Below are 19,201 nucleotides of genomic sequence, written 5' to 3'. Positions count from 1 at the left end.
GAGGGTAGGCGGAGACTGGCAGCAGGAGGTTGAGAGAAAAGAAGGAAGTAATAAAGAAAGAAAAAGTGTGAACGATAAGAAACACATGTTTTCCTTTGGTATTAATGAGTTTCAACTTGTCATGTAAGACCTTACCATTTTAGAAAATTAAATGATTTCCAATTAACCTACCTTTACACTAGGACCACTGCACAAAGCGTCCAGCAGTAAGCACAAACCCGGAGACTACTCAAAGAAAACCCATTGTCAAATAGTGAACCTAAGCTTCATCCAAATAATTTTTCTAAATAATTTTTATAAAGTATATAGCCTCCAAATGTCTTTTCCATAAAAGAAAAAAAGCCAACATATCCCACCTCATGGCACCCTGATTTCATTCACAGCTTATTGCTAAATGACCCATTTACTCCTAAATGAACTGCAATAGCCTCTCCACGTTGGTCAGCTGAGACTGTAAATAAAGTCCCCTGAGCAAAGTCAGTGCCACGGGACAGCCAGGCAACAGGAACACCCTATTTTTATAGATGTTGTCATGGTTCTGGCATGCACTGAGTAAACAAGAACTGCCAACTCCAAAGTTGAGGGATACTCCCTAAAAGCTTATTCACATTAAAACAAAACAAACAAACAAAACAAAACAAAATGGCTATATCTCATAATTCTATACAAGGAAAAAAATGCAACTTTTGTAAAAAATCAATAATAATTACATAACTTATTGGTAAAAAACCAAAAGTTTCATCAAATTTACAAATTAAATAATTTATGTAAAACAATGGAAAAGACAGCATCTCTGAAGTTAAGAAAACTAAGATACTTAGCTTAGAAGGGGCAATAAATACAGTGAACAGTTTAGGAACCACAGAAATTCAAGCTGAAAGAAAGCAGAGCCATTTTAGTGGACTCCTTCCTTCACTGGTGAAAAAGTGTGACTAAAAGAGGTGACTGGTTTGCCCAGAATCTCTCAGCATGCTAGAAGCCTAGTCCCCTAAATTCCAGTTCAGAGCCTTCAAAAAGAAAGTGAAATGTCTTCCTCAAATTTATAAAAGAAATCTATCCACACAACTCTGACTAATTTTTCCTCAGCGTCAGTAGCCACCATGGATATTAGTAATACAGCTTACTTTAAATCTACCTAGTGCTAGAAAAACGGCTGCACAAAGTTAAAGGATACACGGAACGGCATCCTTTAACAACTATGCCTACAGTCAAGAAAGACCCTTTTCACCGGAGTGTCTCAGCTTCCATATTGGCAGAGTGGCTGACACACAGAACACTACATTTTCAGAGGAAGATAATGCACACGGATCTCTCCCAAGAATGGGTATGAGGGTTCATAGCAATGTTCCTTGCTAGACTAAATGTACCTCTTTCACTGGCAGCCTTTCCCCACAGAACAGCAGATTTGTCTCTGGCATTATGTACTCTTCCTCTCTCATATCAGAGTTACTGAGTAATGTCCTTGAAAAGCATCTATACTAAGGTGTAAATAACCGATATTAGCTTCAAGAACTGGTTCCTCCCAGGAGTACTTCTGCCCATGCGATTGACAAAACTGTAAGCTAACTAAAGAATTAGAGATATACGGTCGGCATGCTGCCCGACACAGAATAGGTGTTCAATAAACATTTGTGAAGAAATGAAGAGGATGAACGGAGGTCAGATTTCAGGGGGTGGGGTGTGGTGGAAGGTGGCAGTCTACTCTGCTTATGCAGAACATGTGATGACCGAAGGAGAAAAAGAAAAGTCCTGTTAAAAGTTTTGAAAACAGATAGAGAGATTGTTTACTCAGAGGATGTTTACAAGATGTTCCCTCCTTCCTACAGGAGCAAAGACAGGATAGATGTTAAAACTATATTTATAAATCACAGTCTACTAAGTCCTTTTCATATATATTACCTCATTTGATCCTCAAAACTACACAAGAAACCATCCACATTACAGATAAGGAAACTGAGCCCTGGGTTAAATCTCAAATTTAGGTCTTCTGATAGTTCAGAGGTTTAGATAAAGTATTATCAAAAATAATCCAATTCCTTCACATGATTTTATTAAAATGAAAAAGAGAGTAGAGGTGTTGATATGAATGGAAGGAGCAGGGTGGAAAAGGTGGCTTCTTATGATTCCTCTCAGCAAAGCCTCTTAACAAGACTAAAAGTTTAACACTGGGAGGAAGGTAGGTGCAGGGCTTCAGAGCTGTGGAGGGTGGCAACTTGCATTCAGTTCCTGATCCCACCACTTAACTAGCGCTGGACCTCAGTCTCCTCTACGTGTATAATGAGGTTAACAACAGTACCTCCTCAGAGATGTCAAGAGGCTAAGATGACAAGCGTTCAAAACAGTGCCTGCTCCTGGTGAGCAGAGGTAACTGTGTAAAGGGGTGATTATTACTGCATAAACCCTTTTATTCACACTACTTGACACTGTAGTCAGGTACAAGTGAATTCCATATTGGATTTGTCAACAAAGGCAAATATTTCCAAACCAAGATGTTTGCTTCCAAAGACAATTTCCTCAAAAATGTTTTAACTATTTTGGCAGAAACAAATGCAATCAACACATTTTTAATGCCTGCTTCCAAGTTTCAAAAATGTGTGAAAATGCTCCACAAAATATTTTTAGCTGTAAAGATGGTGCAAACATTTTGAAAATCCTATCTGACTACAAACTGCCTAACTATAAAGAAAAGTTATAGCACAAAAGCAATTAAAAAGTTGATAAAGTTCAAATGCTAATGCTCTGAATTGATGCCTACTTTGAGCAAATGCTAATCTATTTGTTATTAAAATAGGGAGAAAAACCAATGTAAGAATAACTACTATTTTTTTATAGAGCATGGGATTTTAAACTTTTGAATGTCCTTCACTTAACTGAAAATTATAATGCTGACAGGGACAGAAATTCTATGTAACTATATAATAAAAATTTCACAAACTGGTTATGAAATTCAAATAATGACTAAAAATAGTCAAAAACAAATAAATGCATTTCCATTTTTAAAAAAGAAAACAAAGGTAAAATCTTCCTGCTAAAATAGTTCAGAAAGAAGTTAGTCAACTATAGACTGAATGATCTTTGTTTCAAGATCTGCAGAGCCTTCATAGAAGGCTGAAATATTATGCGATGCTCACATCAAGATACTTCTCAAAAATAAGTTTTTTAACATAAAAGTAATAAAAATATTGAACTATTCATTAGTCAGAGACTGATCACATTATCTGTACAATATCCACACTCCTTATTTCTTATCCTCCTCTCCTTGACATCTTTCCTTTAGATCACTGTAACTATTCATCAGCAACTCACCAGAGGATGAAAAGGAACATATAAGTAGTTCAATTTTTATTAGTTAATACATCAAGATGCTTTGATGGGAAGTTAAAATTATTCATATTATTCATGATCTTCACCTCAGAAGACTTATTTTCAAATGACTCAGTTTTTAGCCTTGGTCCTTGGTCAATGCGATATAATGAATGCAGAAAAGAGTTATGATTCTATCAGAGTGCCCAGTTTGGGTTCAATATATAGCAGGTATATAATAAATGTCTGCTAGAAGAATAAAGGAAGAAGGGATGAAAACTCTGAACAAACAAAAAAGTATGCACTTAAGTATATGATTCATAGAAATCTAAAACTGGAAGAATGGGAAAAGAGGGCAAATTACATTAGTTAAAAGTTCAGCTTTGTAGACAATCTGGGGTCCAATTCAAGCTCTATCACCTACTGGATGAGTGACTTGGACAAGTTATTTAACTTTCCTGAGCCTTGGTTTCCTCATCAGTAAATGGGGCTAATAAGAGAATGATTTGTACATAGTAATCATAGTAGTATCAAGTAGTATTAAGATCTAGTCAAATATTCTCCTTTTATAGAAACGAAACAGAGACCTAGAGAAACGAAAAAGACTACCGATATCACACAGATCTCTGGCAACAAAGCCTAACTAGAACTCAGGCCTCCTGCTTTCCAGGTCTACTTTCTTTCCCATAACCCAGCAATTTTCAGAAATCCTACTTTGAGAAGAGAATGAGATGGCAAATACTAGGCTAGGGTGATGTTGGTCCTCAAAATTTAGTGTGTTTTTAAGAAACACGTGAAGATGCCTAAAAATGTGCAACATTTTCTTAGTACTTACCAGAAGATTTTCTGATTAATTTAAGTTTGGGGTGAGGCCTTTTCAACAAGCATCCCAGATGATTCTGCAGGGATACTGGGATCACACTTTGAGAAGCACTGCCACAGAATAAGAGTAACAAGTTCCTTATCCACAGGCCTGAACATTAGGATCAGGGAGCCCCCACTCCAATCAGTGACATTAAAATCACTGGAGTTGACATGCAGGCATCTGTATTTTTTAAAAGCTCCTGGGTGACTCTCACATGTAGTCAGTTTAGAAAGCCTTCCGGCAGGGAACAAAATAATGTTTGCTGAAATCAACATAAAAAGACAGGAAAAAGAGGGTATGTGTGACACTAAAGAAGAATGCTTTGTAGGAAGAGCTCAGGGCAAAGACAGGAGACCTTGTCACAAGGTATGGGAAGCACTGAGTCCTAGACAAACAGGGCTCCTTGAAGAAGCTGCAGACACTGAGCTTCTTTCTCTCTGTCCTCAAACATGGCCTGCCTTTTGCCACTTCTGTTAAGCACTTGTCATTGAGAGATGACTCTATGAACATCAACCCCTGCTTTGAACTCACAGCAATCCTTTTAGTGCTTCTCTGACAATCAAGTAGCATATTGTACCTTAGTTCCACTCAGGTACTCCCATTTACTACACTGCTTTGAGGACATTATTTAATCTGAGTCTCCATTTCTTTATTCTGCAAAAGAGAAACTGTCTATTATGCCTATTTCATACAGATACTGGGATGATCAAAAGACACAATATGTCTGAAGCATTTTTCCAATCCCAAAGCAATATACAAATCCAAGATGACACTTTTTTTTTTTTTAAATAAAGTATCCTAGTAAAGGTGTAAGTTGCTTATGAGATTTATACTCAGCAGGCAAGGCAGGAGGGGTTGGCAGAGCTGCCTGCCTTGACAGAATCCCTGTGCCTGGAGGTCAGCCCACCACTGCAAGAATTTAAAGAAGAGGAAGGCTGGTTCTAAAGATGTCAAATTTCACAGAAACAGGGAAGTTTAAGTCAGAGGCTTGAAGTATAGGTTTAAACAAGCTCAAGGAATAGTATAGTCTTCTGCTTGGAGGTTAATTTAAAGTCATGAAATCCAACCCTTCATCCAACTGTCTAAGAGTAAGAGATTAAATTAGAGATTAAATAGGGGAGACAGGAAAAAGATCTTGAAAAAAAATCTTGATGTTAAAAAGATCTTGAAAACAATCTTGGCTAAGGGGCCATTTCTGGATGCAATACAAATGAAGGGACTGTGAACTGCCATTTGCATGTAATTCTCTAATGAAAAGTATAGACTCCAATGAAAGATAAAGAATCCCGCAAACAGTTCTAACTAAAGAAAACTAAGCAAACAGAATCAAACAACTCCAAGGTAACAGGAAGAATGTCCTAAGAAAAATGGTTAAGCTATTGGTTCTGACTTTTTGTATGTCATGGAATAAACAAGTCTTTATCTGGACTAAAGAGAAATGAGACATCAAATTACTCAGACAAAATGACTATCTCATTCAGCTTTGACCCAGAAGATAACAGACTTCCTTATGTACCTCCATTTCACAATTATTTAACAAATCTGATTGGCAGATTAATGAAGTATTGTCATATATATTTGCCTTCTAAACTTCAAAAATCATTGGATACACAAATGAGAAAGAATGGTAAAATTGTTGACATGAGGATAATAAAAAAAAGGGGGGGAGGGAGTATGTACTATTTAAGAAACAGATTTTAAGAATTTCCTCAAATGAAAAAAACTTGAGGCTTACTTGAAGCCAAAGTATGCAAAAGCCAGGTGGAGAACATACGTGAGGGGAAAACAAACACTTACATTCCTAAACAGCCAAGTAGTTTCCTTTTGCACTGACCTTTATGCCAGACCTACACAGATAATGACACAGACTGCATGTTTTCTCTTTTCAATGTAACCACCGTAACATGTAAATAAAAAGGATGACATAATATTGGCAAGGTGTGCTGGTTTATATAGGGATACCTTCTGTAAAATTCAGCTGCCAAAGTCAATGATGATTTTGCACACTAATCCTAGTAAAACCTCATTCTATCACTGTACAAATGATCTCTGCCCAATGATGCAATGATCCTGCCAGGAATGATTAACATCAAGAATGCCATTTATGTCCAGATTTTTTGTTGAAAGACAAAGTTATGAATCACCTGAAAATCATCAACTCCCATCTAGTAATATGTCGAGGCTGTTTCATCCTTCTCAGGCAAGTAAGCAAATCAAGATTCATTTACATTTTAAAGACAAATAAAAACCCCAGATAAGTAACTTGTCTAAAGTGGGGGCTCCCTGATTCTAATGTGTCATATCCAAATTCCTATGACATGCTGCCCAAGCGATTTCTGATTTTCAATTGGGGCCAAGGAATAATTCACATAACAAAGAGATGGAACATATTTAGGCAATTTCAGTTGTACCCCTCAACCCTTCCCCTCACCCCCCACTTCCACATGCAGAGAACTGGAAGCAATTATATGAGCAAATATTTCTGCTTATGAAAACTGATAGAGAACTGGAATATGGATTTCAAACCATGGATCAGCAAGTCAGTACTGACTGATAATTGTATCGTATCCTCCCTAAGTTTGTCATACAGCTACTGTCATGTCATGACTGCTTTCCAATTTTTTACCTACAGTAGAACTGTTTCCATCCGCTCTTCCATAGGAAAAGTAAGAAATTTCAATAGAGAATTTCAAAAGACATGCATCCTCTTTAAACAATGCTTTCCTAAATCTTCCAATAATAACAAAAATGTGTAGGATTTTGGAATTTAAGTGTGGTTAAAGAATGTAGATAGGACAAAAAAATAAAATCACAAGAATCAAAGCAAAGGCTAAGAATAAAATGCACCAAGAACACTACAGTTTTCACATAAACTAACATGAAATATATATATATATGTTAAAAAGACATTACAGAAACTGACATCACATATGAGTACCTGAAGTACTGGTTTACACCTTAAATTTTAAGACTCCACATTTCACTTACCTCATTTCCATTTGTGTGCTTGGAAGCAGAGGACACACTAGTACAGAAGGAATGACATCTCTTTTTTTCAAACTGATAATGGTGTATTGCATGAGGGCAAACTATTTCAGTATTTTGCCTTTCTTGAACACTGCTATAACTTTCTAATGGGTCTTCAGTAAACCCACTTTTTTCAAATGACCTCTCTGTACCACAGTGAATGGAACTTAAGCTGGCTGCCTTTTGAAAAGGAAAAACATCAGTTTTTTTCTGGAATGTTATTTCTCTTGTGTTGACATCATCTAAATGTTTCTTTCTCTTTGCACAATATGGAGTGCTGCCTTTTCCTGGAATCCTTTCATCCAGTTCACTAACTTTTACTTCTGTTTCACTGTTTGTAACAGGAGAAATGTTCGCATGGTAAGACCAACTGCTTGCAGAACCAAGCAGTTTAACACTGTCAACTACAACTTCTGTCTTTTCTTGCTGAATACTACCTTCCAGTGTGGTGTCTGGGGTAACAGATTCCTCCAGTACCATTCCCCTGGACAAAAGAGCTGGCTGTTCTTTCGAAAGCTGAATGTTACTCTTCTTGCCTTCATTTTCATTGTTTGGGTCTGAGTCTGGGTCACCTACAACTTGCTTGCCTGGCTTTCTTCTGAAATACCTTCTTCCAGGAGAGTATTTTTCAGGTCTCAAAGGAGTTTTGGCAGGATCTAAATATTGTTCTTCTTTCTCAGCTCGGACACATCCACAGACATTCCCCATTTGATTCGCAGGAAATCAGAGATCCACAGATTCACTCATTTCAAAATCCAGGGCTTACTTAAATCTTCTCCAGTAAGTCTGAAAATTCCATTCTAAATTCTAATTCCTCGCAGACTTTGTGACCATCCTCTTCAGTGTGAGGCCATTTTGCTTATGAGAAACGCACACGCAAGAAATGCCGTGGCATCCTGCCCAGCCAGGCCCCTGTGTCTCATTAGACACCGTGGCTTATTTCTGGCCACCAATCCTCTTAGACAAACATCACTGCTCACTGTCAAAATACAATGCTGAGCTTTCAAGGCAAATCCTTAGCTTTACAGTATGAGAAGATTCTGACACTCACTTTAACTTTCAGTTTTCTGAAATGCCACACTACCAAAGTTTGCATTAACCTTTGAAACTACTACTGGTTCAACAAATCTGAGAGCAAACAGAAAGCAAATACCAGTCAGGAGACATTTAGCAAAGTGCCTTTCAAATTTAGTTTCAAAGTGACTTTCAAATTTGGTTTCAGAAAATCTCTACCATATACATTTTTTTCTTAAGAAATACCAACTAATTTCAGTACCTCCAAAATACAAAAAGCTCAGAAATTTCTGAAAAATGGATGAAGACGGCTATTCAAAACAGCAGGTTAAAAAATAACAGGATGATTCAATAGCTAAAGAAGAGATAATAACACTACATACCTAAAATCCTCTAATAAAATTGTTTCTAAAATTCATCTTTTAAAATAGTAAGCAATATTTTCAAATAAGACAAATTTCCAAACTTTCTTTACTATCTGACAAATGGCTAAGATCATAATTTATAAAACTATAGGATTTTCATATGTGCAAATAGATAAATTTTATGATTTAAAGCAAGGAATACTTAGCCAAAGGAAATGCCTGCGCATTTGTATACATGAACTAAGGCAGTTAAGTTTTATATGTAACTTTTATAATTGTACCCTGGTTAAATATTACAAAATTTTACTAGGGTCTTGCTGTAAAAACAGTAAGTCAGTATGGAACCTGATTACCTAAGGTGTGCATATTTCTTATACTGAGTCATAGAGTAAAAAGGAAATTAGTATGGCATGAAATGGGACTTAACACGTAAGCAGAAACCATTTGACGAATTAAAAAAAAAAGATGATTGCCTTTCTCTTAGGTAGACTGGAACATGATCAAAAGACTGAACTGACTTGACTTTACTAATTAAGAATATTCAGTAAAGTCAAGTTAGTAATGATCTTGCTGATGCTTCTCAGTAATAACTTTTGCATTGTGAGATTTCCCTTAATTATTTAAAGAAGAAACTAAACATTCTCGAGTGACAAAAACTGAGTATCCTAGAGGACAAGCTGGCAAAAGTAAATTCTTGAGTATTTTGTTGTTTTTTTTTTCAAATGTGATTGTCAATGTCCTGAATGGTGATGGAACAGTGCTCAAGTTAATTTAAAAGTATGATGGCTGATATTTGTACTATCATGATAGAGAGGTAACCAGTAAGTTGCACTCCATCCACCTGTGCCTCTACTCTGGCCAAACTAGGCAAATGACATTTACATGCACAAGCACATTGTTCCCTCTCCCAGAAATGGCCCAACTTCAGTCTCTGCCTAGTAGCTGACACTCATCTTGCAAGGCCTACCTCTAATATCTGTGAAAATTTCCTTCGTTATCTAATAATACCATGCTGAACCTACCACAACACTCCGTCCTCTACATTTCTATTTTTCTTTATATTGTTAATAGACTCATCACCCTAGATTATAGTTAGTTTTATGAACATTTCCCCTAATAGATAATAGAACATCTTTAACCTTAGTATTTCTATCTAGCATATGGTGGCTAATGAGATGGGATTACTGTGATAATGCTTACCTTCAGCATGGTAGGGAAAATTTAGTTTGTGATGTTTAAAACAAATATTAAATAAATAAATCATAGATATACAGATACATAAGTAAATTTGGCTTCTAAAAATATTTTCCTTTATTTGTGTAAAATACAGAGACAAAACGCTCAGTCACTCTGAGTGAGGATGATTAGCATGTATAAATAGCCTTACATCTTGACATAATCAGTAAAATAGTTCTAATTGTAAGTTATTGTAGCACTAAGAAATGTTATGCCATTTAAATGAGAAGGAACATTTCCATTCTACCAAAATACAGATTGTGCCAGTTTGAATGTATTATGTCCCCCACAAAAGACATGATCATTTAACACACTCTTGTTGGGTGGAAACATTTGATTGAATGGTTTCCATGCAGATGTGACTCATCCAACTGTGGGTGACATTTTTGATTAGATTATTTCCAAGGAGGTGTGGCCCCGCTCATTCATGGTGGGTCTTGATTAGTTCACTGGAGTATTTAAGAGAGAAGCTAAGAGCTGACAAAGACCCAGATGCTTGCTGATGCTTGGAGACACTTGGAGATGCAGACAGAAGGATGTTTGGAGATGCTAGGCTAAGAGATGAAGCCCAGAGTTTACCCCAGAGAAGATAACAGAGGACCCCCAGTTGCTTACAGAGAAGTGCCCTGGGAGAAAGAATCAAGGACACACAGGAACTAAGAGACAGGAGTGAAGACAGAAGCCCAGAAACAGTTTGGAGAAAGCCATTTTGAAACGCAACCCGGAAGCAAAGGCCTAGCAGATGCCAGCCACATGCCTTCCCAGCTGACAGAGGTGTTCCAGATGCCTTCAGCTGTTCTTCAGTAAAGGTATCCTCTTTTGGTGCCTTAGTTTGGATACTTTTATGGCCTTAGGACTATAAATTTGTAACTTAATAAACCCACTTTATAAAAGCAATCCATTTCTGGTATTTTGCATAATGGCAGCATTTAGCAAACTGGCACACAGATGTATTCCATGTTATATAGATCTGGTTGTAATTTTTTAAATATTGGTGATCATTTAATAGTCATAATTCCTTGTAATTCAGGTTCTAAAATGCACTGGATTCTGTAATATTATGTCATAGGATTATATGCAAAGCAAAACTTCTTTGATACTTTTGTGACTAGTCATCTCTCTATTACAAAGACACCTGAACCCCAAAGGGCATTCTTAATATCTAATTTCTCACTGTAATAAAAAGTAGCGCCATGCTAGACCTTTCTGTTTCTTATAGTGAAATCCAGAAAAAATTTCAGGAGAGGCATCACTCTGCTTTTTCTCTAATGGCAGCTCTTCCAATGTACATTAAATTTTACTCCATTCTGCCAACAATAGCAACTGTAATCACCTGTTCTCTATACAATATCTTTAATCTCTGCAAAAACTTCCTTGTATATACAAACATATAAACAAAACAAAAACATATCTAATTTAATCCTGCCATTTATTCTGCTGACTTTTTGCTTTAAATTTCCTCAAATTAAACATCTAAAAATGCTGCTATTAATTCCCAACCATTTACTCACATTTTGGTATGAGATTATCTAGTTTCTGCTCCCAACAGACCTTCTCCAAGGTCTCCAATGCCTTCCTTCTATTAACAAAACTATTAGCCTGTACTCAGTCTTGAATTTCTCATATTCTCTAGGGGCATTTCATACTGCTGACCATCTGTTTCTTTCTACTTGAAATTCTCTTCCCTTGGTTTCTTCAATATTACATTTTCCTGTGGCTTTGTTCAGCCATCTAACTCTACCTCTTCTGTTTCCTCAGCTAGATCTTCTCCCTCCAGCATCTCTAATCATGGGACTTCTCCAATATTCCTTCCTTGGCTCTATACTTTTCTCCAAATACGTTTTTCTCTTGGATGGTCCAAGGATCCCTTCTGACAGATACAGTGACCATTAGTATATCGATAACTCTTGATAACTCCCAAGTTTATTATCTATACCTTCAACTTCTCAGGTCTGCTCTGCTCGCATATTTCCAACTGTTCAGCAGACAGATGCACGGGATCTCCCACCATCCCTTCAAACCCAAACCCAGAAGGTCATCAGTTGTCCCCTTACCATCATCCTCTTTCTCTGGAGTCTACTATTTTTTTTTTTTTTTGATCACCCAGGCTAAAAAGTTTAGTCATTTTTAACTTTAAACTTTAATCTCTCTCCTTCATCCTCTATCCCCTGTCGACAAGGCCCTTCCTTTCTTCCTTCAAAATGTCATCTCTTGGGTTTAATTTTTCATCCCCACCTTAGTCCTGTCCTTCATCACCACGCTCTGAGGGTCATCACCCATGCTGCTCAGCTTCTCCCCCTGATTACGGAATCTGCTCATTTCAATCTATTTTACACAGAGTTGATAGATTCAGTTTCTTAAAAGATTATTTTTCAAGCTCAGGTAGTTAAATGAGTTACCCAACACTACCACAGCCATAAGTAGAGGAGCTAAGAATGAACTTCGCTCTGCGTCCCTCCAAAGGCTGGGTGCTTCCCATTGCCCCAAGTGATTCTTAGTCTGGGATTCAAAATTCAGACACAGTCAGCCTCACCAGTTCTGTCAGTAATGATATGATTGACTTCCTGCTCTGATGGGCCTCTGACCTTCCCATCTGGGGTTCTTGAAGTTTCAACCCTACCATAAATCTGGTGCTCCACTTAGGCCTAATTAAAGGATTCTTACAAAGGCTGCTGAGGAACTCTACATCAAATCAGTCTTTTGGCCAATTCTACCTAGACTTGATCCAATTCTGGTAATAAAGTCTGGCTGTGTGCTCTGTGCCCAAATCCCCGCCTTGGTTTAGTGCTTAGTATCCTAGGTCCCCTAAGCAAGCCCCTTTGGGATCTGGTTCTCAGTTACTATTACTTGATCTTCCCAACATTAACTTCCCAGCTGAATGTACATTTGCCTCGTGGCTGCCTAGCAGTCTGGCTGGCTTATACCTTTACTTTGCTTAGGTGGGTCTCCTCTAAATTCCCCGTTTGAAAATGTGCTCAGCTGCCTGTTTAGATCCTGGGAACCTATCTAGACTCTACTTCCTACAATTCTGCATTCCATTCAGATAGATCTTGTTCCAAAATAAGCTCTTGGTATATTATTTTCTACCATTAGCTTACAAACTCTATAAGCCAGTCAGATAGGGGTGAAAACAAAGCCCAACTCCTCTTAAAACCTCAGCTCCTGTCTGAGCCAGAAAGCTATCTCCTTCTCCTTCCTTGTCTAGCTGGGCAGTAATTAAAAAATAAAATGTGCTGCATGTCTATGTGTCAGGCTCTGTGCCGTGCACAGGATACCATGTAAGCAGACAGATGGTTAATAAACTAAAAGCAAATTCCAAAGATAGGATGGACTCACTTTAAATCAAATAGAGGCATCATTTGATAAAAACCAAAAATCAAAATTAGCCCTCAACTGGCACAGGTTTATTGCATAATAAATCATAGTTAATAAATTTGCATATAATCTCCTCAAATCTAGATTTAGAGAGTACCATCATACACAAATCTAATTCAGAAGATCTCAGTATGATAATTCTGCCATCTAGTATCTATCATATGAGAAAATTTATAGCTGAGAAACTATAAAATCAGTAAAAAAAAACATTCAAATTAGGATAAAGTCATAAAATCTTTATGTATGTAAAATATGTAACACTGCCCAATGAACTAAAGAAATGTTCTGCATTCAATGAAAAGAAATCTGTCTTTCAACTCTAAGGTTACAAGCACTGTTTGAAACTACATTTAAGCCAGCAGACTTTAGGAAATGGGCTGCCAGGTTCACAAGCAGCAGATTACTTTAAAGGAACAATTTGAAGATATTGTTTAAGAAAGAAAGCCTGAAATTTATTTTTCTTCCAATAGACATGAATGAATAATCTACTCTTGATATGAAGAGCTTGAAAACTAGCAAAGAGAGGCTAAAGGAAATGACGATTAAGAAAAATTGGGCTTACCTGAAAGTGCAAAATTATTGTCCATATTAATCCCAAAGTCAATTTGGGATTTCCATCTGTTATGTCATCATTTCTAATATTCACTAATTTCACCTGTTTTATAAGTGAAAAAGAGATAAAACAAAGTGTTTTTCAAATCAGCACATAAATTATCTTCAGACTTACATAAAAGCAATTCTAAATTATGCACAGAAAAAATGAATGATTTAAATACCAGAAATCATCAAAACACTGTTTTATTGCCAGCTTAAAGAAAAAGTATTAAAAATGAAACTAGTATTATTTTCCTATCTACCTACCATAGTTACTACAGATAAATAGTCACTGGACATTTGGAAGACAGTTCACATATAAAAATAATACTTGGATTTAAACCTTATTAACTTTCATATTGTGAATTCAGGAAAATAAATGGAATGACATCTAACATTTTACTGCCGAACAAAACACTGCCAAAAACATTTCAGATAAGAGGACCTAATGAACCATTAATCCTTACGGAAACTTCCACTAGAAGGAAGAATAATGAGGCAAACACTTGTAACATTCAAAAATTTAAGCACTGAGGATTTCCTAGTATTTAATAACAAAAAGCACTTTTATGTTTATAATAAACCAAATGAAGGAATGGTAAAAGTTACTGTTACCCTCTCCTGTCCCCTTTTTTACAATACTCCACTAAAAAGCAAAATTGTTGCCACTCCTTATTTCACATTGTTTTCCAGTAATTTTTAATACTCCTGAATTTCTTTTTCTCCTAATTGAAAAATTGTCAGTACTTTACCTTTTATGCCACTATAACACTCACTGTCACCAAATCAAGTTTGTATTCAAAATAGCGTTCATTTTCTCCCATGATTTTTTCCAAAACCTCAAGCTAGCTGGAGACTGTTAGCAGAAATGTTTCATTTTTGACCACCTTATGAATTGCCCATCTATCCATTTAAAGTAGCAGTCAATTGCTACTTTTAAAAAATAAAATATTGTCTCATCACTACTAAGTATTAAAAATGTTTACACAAGGGCCAACCAAGATGGTAGCTTAAGACACTCCGGGGTGCAGTTCCACCACAGAATCTTTGAACAACTAGCAAAAACTGGCAAAGCCATTTTCCTCAAAACTCAGGAAAACAGCTAAAGGGTTGCAGTAACTGGATGAATGCTGAATCAAGAAAATGCAACTTTTAAAACAGTGGGAGAAGCTCCTGGTTTTTTGATGGCTGCCCAGTCTCAACCTGACTTAGTATGGAGCCAGCCTGCACTCCCATTGTGGGTCCGTGGCCCTGTTCCAGAGGGAACAGAGTAAGCAGTATGCACATACTGTGGTGTCTGTACGTCAGTGTCAATCTATCAGGTGGCAGCCTGAAAGACTAAACCAGGAAACTCCTTTCTGGCTTGCCCTGCCAGAACTTGCCCTGGAAAGAGAAGCATGCAGATAGCTAAAGCAGTGTAAGAAACAATTAAGTCATAGTGGCCTAAGGCAAAGGATTACTGGCTTTAAGACAAACAAAAGTGCACCCAGAAGGGAGGAAAATCTGTTTCATAGAGAACAGAGGGGACACTCAGATTCCTGTAAATGAGGGAATTCCTAAGGCTATCAGCAAGCACAAGCCCAGGACAAGACACAGGCTCAGAAAAGATGGAGAGGACTCTGCACTTCACTTTTGCCTTGTGCTGATCTTCTTGATGGGGGTAGGTGGGGGTGGAGGGCTGGGGCTAAATTCTGAAGGAGAGCATCAGCCAATGCAGAACCAATTTGCAAAGACTCTGAAAGGTATTTTTTACATTGGTTTGTTTGTTTTTGTTAGCTCTGGGCACTCATGGAAATCTCAGTCATAGCAACAGCTATATACAAACAGAAAAGCTGGAGTTGAAGACCACAAAAACTGAAATTAAAAATTCCCTGGAGGGTTTTAATAGAATAATGGAGCTGGCAGAAGAAATAATCAGTGAACCTGACCACAAGACCAACTGAAACTATTCAGGCTAAGGAACAGAAAAGAAGTAGTAGTAAGAGTGACCATAGCCTAAGAAACCTGTGGGACACAATCAAGCATATCAATGTACACATTATGGGGAGTTCCAGAAGGAGAAGAAAAAGAGAAAGGGACAGAGAGAATATTCAAAGAAATGATGGCATAGAATTTCCAAAATTTAACAAAAACCATGAATATGCACATTCAAGAAGCCCAACAAACCTCAAACAAGAAAAACTCTAAGAGAATCATGCCTGGACACATAGCAGTCAAATATTTGGACAGCAAGGACAAGAAGGGTGTTCTGACAACTGCAAGAGAAAAGCAATGGCTTATGTACAAGGGAGCTGCAATGAAATTAAGCTCTGATATCTCATCAGAAACCATGTAGTCAAGAAGACAGTGGTACAAAATACTTAAAGTGCTGAAAGCAAACAACTGCCAACCAAGAATTTTATATCTAGCAAGAATTTCTTTTAAAAATAAGGGCACAATTAAGACATTCCCACATGAACAAAAGAAAAGCTAAGGGTGTTCATCATCACTAGACATGCCATAAAAGCAATGCTACAGGGAGTTCTTCACACTGGAAAGAAAGGACACTAACCAGTCAACTGAAGTGGCCTTAAGAAATAAAAACCACCAGTAAAGGTAACCAAATGTGAAATTAAATTAATTTCAATAATATTGTAACATATTTTTTTGTATATCATTTCACTTCTTACTTCTTACAAGTTCTAAAATGCAAAGACCTAAAAAGTCATGATAAATCTATGGTTCTAGACATACAAGGTATAAAAATATACCTTGTAGCAAGTATAATAAAAAGGTGAGAAGATGGAGGAGTATAGGAACAGTGTTTATGCATGCTACTGAAGTTAAGTTGGTATCAAAACAAACATGATTGTTATAGATTTAGGATGTAAAATTTAAGCCCATGGTAACCACAAAGAAAATATATAAAAATGTATATACAGAAGGAAATGAAAAGAGACTCAAAACAGTACACTACAAAAAATCAAATAAATATGAAAGTAGGAATTAATGGAAGAATTAGGGACAAAAATGGTATATAAGACTTATAAAGACCAAATAGCAAAAATGGCAGATGAAAGTCCTACACTATCAGTAAGTTACTTTCAATGGAAATGGATTAAACTCTACAGTTAAAAGGCAGAGATTGGCAAAATGGATAAAAAAGCAACACCCAACTATTTACAAGAGATTCATCTTAAATTCAAAGACACAAGTAGGTTGAAAGTGAGCAGACAGAAAAAATTTTACCATGCAAACAGTAACCAAAAGAGAGGTGGAGTAGTTACACTAATATGAGAAAAGAAAGACTTTAAATAAAAATTAAAGAAGGTCAATACAACGAGAAGACATGACAATTATAAATATATACACATCTCACAGCAGAGTCCCAAAATACATGATGCAATTATTGACAGATTTGAAAGAATATATGATTATACACTAATAATATGTGACTTCAATACACCATTTTCAATAACAGAACACCTATACAGAAGATCAATGAGGAAATAGAAGACTTTAATGACACTACAGATCAACTAGACCTAACAGGCATATACACCACACTTTATCCAACAATAGCGGAATACACATTCTTCTCTAGTGCACATGGGTTATTCGCCAGGACAACCATATATTAGGTCACAAAACAAGTCTCAATAAATTTAAAAATACTGAAATCATGCAGTATGTCTTCTCTGACCACAATGGAATGAATCCATAAATCAATAACAGAGTGAGAACTAGAAAATTCACACAAACGTGGAAAATAAACAACAAACTCTTAAATAACCAATGGGTCAAAGAAGAAATCACAAAGGAAATTAGGAAATATCTTGAGGCAGATGGAAAGGAAAACACAACATACCAAAATTATGGGATCCAGCAAAGGCAATGTTGAGGGGGAAATTTATAGCTCTAAATGCTTACATTAAAAAAAGAAGAAGAAAGCTCTCAAATCAGACCTAACCTCACAACTGCTGGATCTAGAAAAAGAAGAGCAAAGTAAACCCAAAGTGAGCAGAAGGAAGTAACAAGGATTAAGAGCATACATAAAGGAAATAAATAATAAAAAACAATAGAAAGAATCAAAGTAACCAAAAGTTGGTTCTTTGAAGACATCAATAAAATCAACAGGACTTTAGCTAGAGTGACGAAGAAAAAAAAAAGACAGAGGACACAAATAACTAAAATCAGAAATGAAAGGGAATATATTACTACTGACCCCACAGAAATATATAGGATTATACAGTAATACTATGAACTGTACACCAACAAATTAGATAACCTAGATAAATTACAAATTGCTAGAAACATGCAAACTACCTACAATGACTCTAGAAAAAAACTGAAGATCTGAACAAACTAATTACTAGTAAAGAGACTGAATCAGTAATCAAAAGCCTCACAACAAAGAAAATCCCAGGATCAGATGGTTTCATTGCTGAATTTTATTTTACCAAATACTCCAAGAAGAATTATCACCAATCCTGCTCAAACTCTTCCAAAATATAGAAAAGAAAGGAACACTTTCTAACTCATTCTCTGTGGCCAGCATCACTCTAATACCAAAGCCAGATAAAGATACCACAAGAAAAAAAAATTACAGACTAACATGCTTTATGACTATAGATGCAAAAATTCTCACAAAATACTAAAAACCCTGAATCCAATAGCACATCAGAAGAATTCTACACCATGATCAAGTGGGATTTATCCCAGGTAGGCAAAGGTGATTCAACATAAGAAAACAATTAATGTAAGAAACCACATTAATCCCCTTCTTGACATAAACATTTAGAAAACTAGGAATAGAAGGAAACTTCTTCAACATGATAAAGGACATAAGTGAAAAACCCACAATCAATATCATACTCAATGGTGAATTAAGACTGAAAGCTTTTCCTCTAAGGTCTGGAAAAAAGATAAGGATACCCGCAGTTACCACTGTTATTTAACATTGTACTACAAGTTCTAGCCAGAGCAAGTAGGCAAGATAGATAAATAAAACACATCCAAGTTGGAAAGGGAGAAATAAAACTTTTCCTATTTGCAGGTGACAGGATCCTTTTTATAGAAAATCCTGAAAAATCTACAATAAAGCTATTAGAGCTAGTAAACGAATTCAGCAAAATGGCAGGGTACAAGATCAACACACAAAAATCAGTACTGTTTCTAAACACTAGTAATGAACACTCTGAAGAGGAAATTGAGAAAAAAAAAATCCATTTACAACAGCAACTAAAAGAATAAAATATCTATGAATGAATATAACCAAGGATGTGAAGGACTTAATACAAAAAAATTGCAAAACATTACTAAAAGAAATCAAAGAAGACCTGAATAAACGGAAGGACATTTTGTGTTCATGGATTGGAATACTAAATATTATTTAGTCAATTCCACCCAAAGTGATTTACAAATTCAATGCAATCCCAACAAA

General features: G+C 36.3%; 1 protein-coding gene across 23 annotated transcripts in view; it reads right to left on the bottom strand.

The window, feature by feature from the left end:
- Positions 1-19,201, bottom strand: part of DST (dystonin) — a 489,857-nt gene that overhangs the window by 201,419 nt on the left and 269,237 nt on the right. For 22 of the 23 annotated variants that reach the window (XM_037843232.1, XM_037843222.1, XM_037843223.1 and 19 more), the window contains one exon: positions 13,748-13,840. In XM_037843232.1, the coding sequence (XP_037699160.1) occupies positions 13,748-13,840 (93 nt within the window). Of the gene's footprint in view, positions 1-7,156; positions 8,214-13,747; positions 13,841-19,201 lie in introns of those variants that run through there. The other variant, XM_037843230.1, reaches the window with a different exon arrangement.

This window comes from Choloepus didactylus, chromosome 7 (assembly GCF_015220235.1).
Source record: "Choloepus didactylus isolate mChoDid1 chromosome 7, mChoDid1.pri, whole genome shotgun sequence".
Lineage (NCBI taxonomy): Eukaryota > Metazoa > Chordata > Mammalia > Pilosa > Megalonychidae > Choloepus > Choloepus didactylus.
Note: the sequence above shows the minus strand (reverse complement) of the source record. Positions and strands in the feature narration are given on the sequence as shown.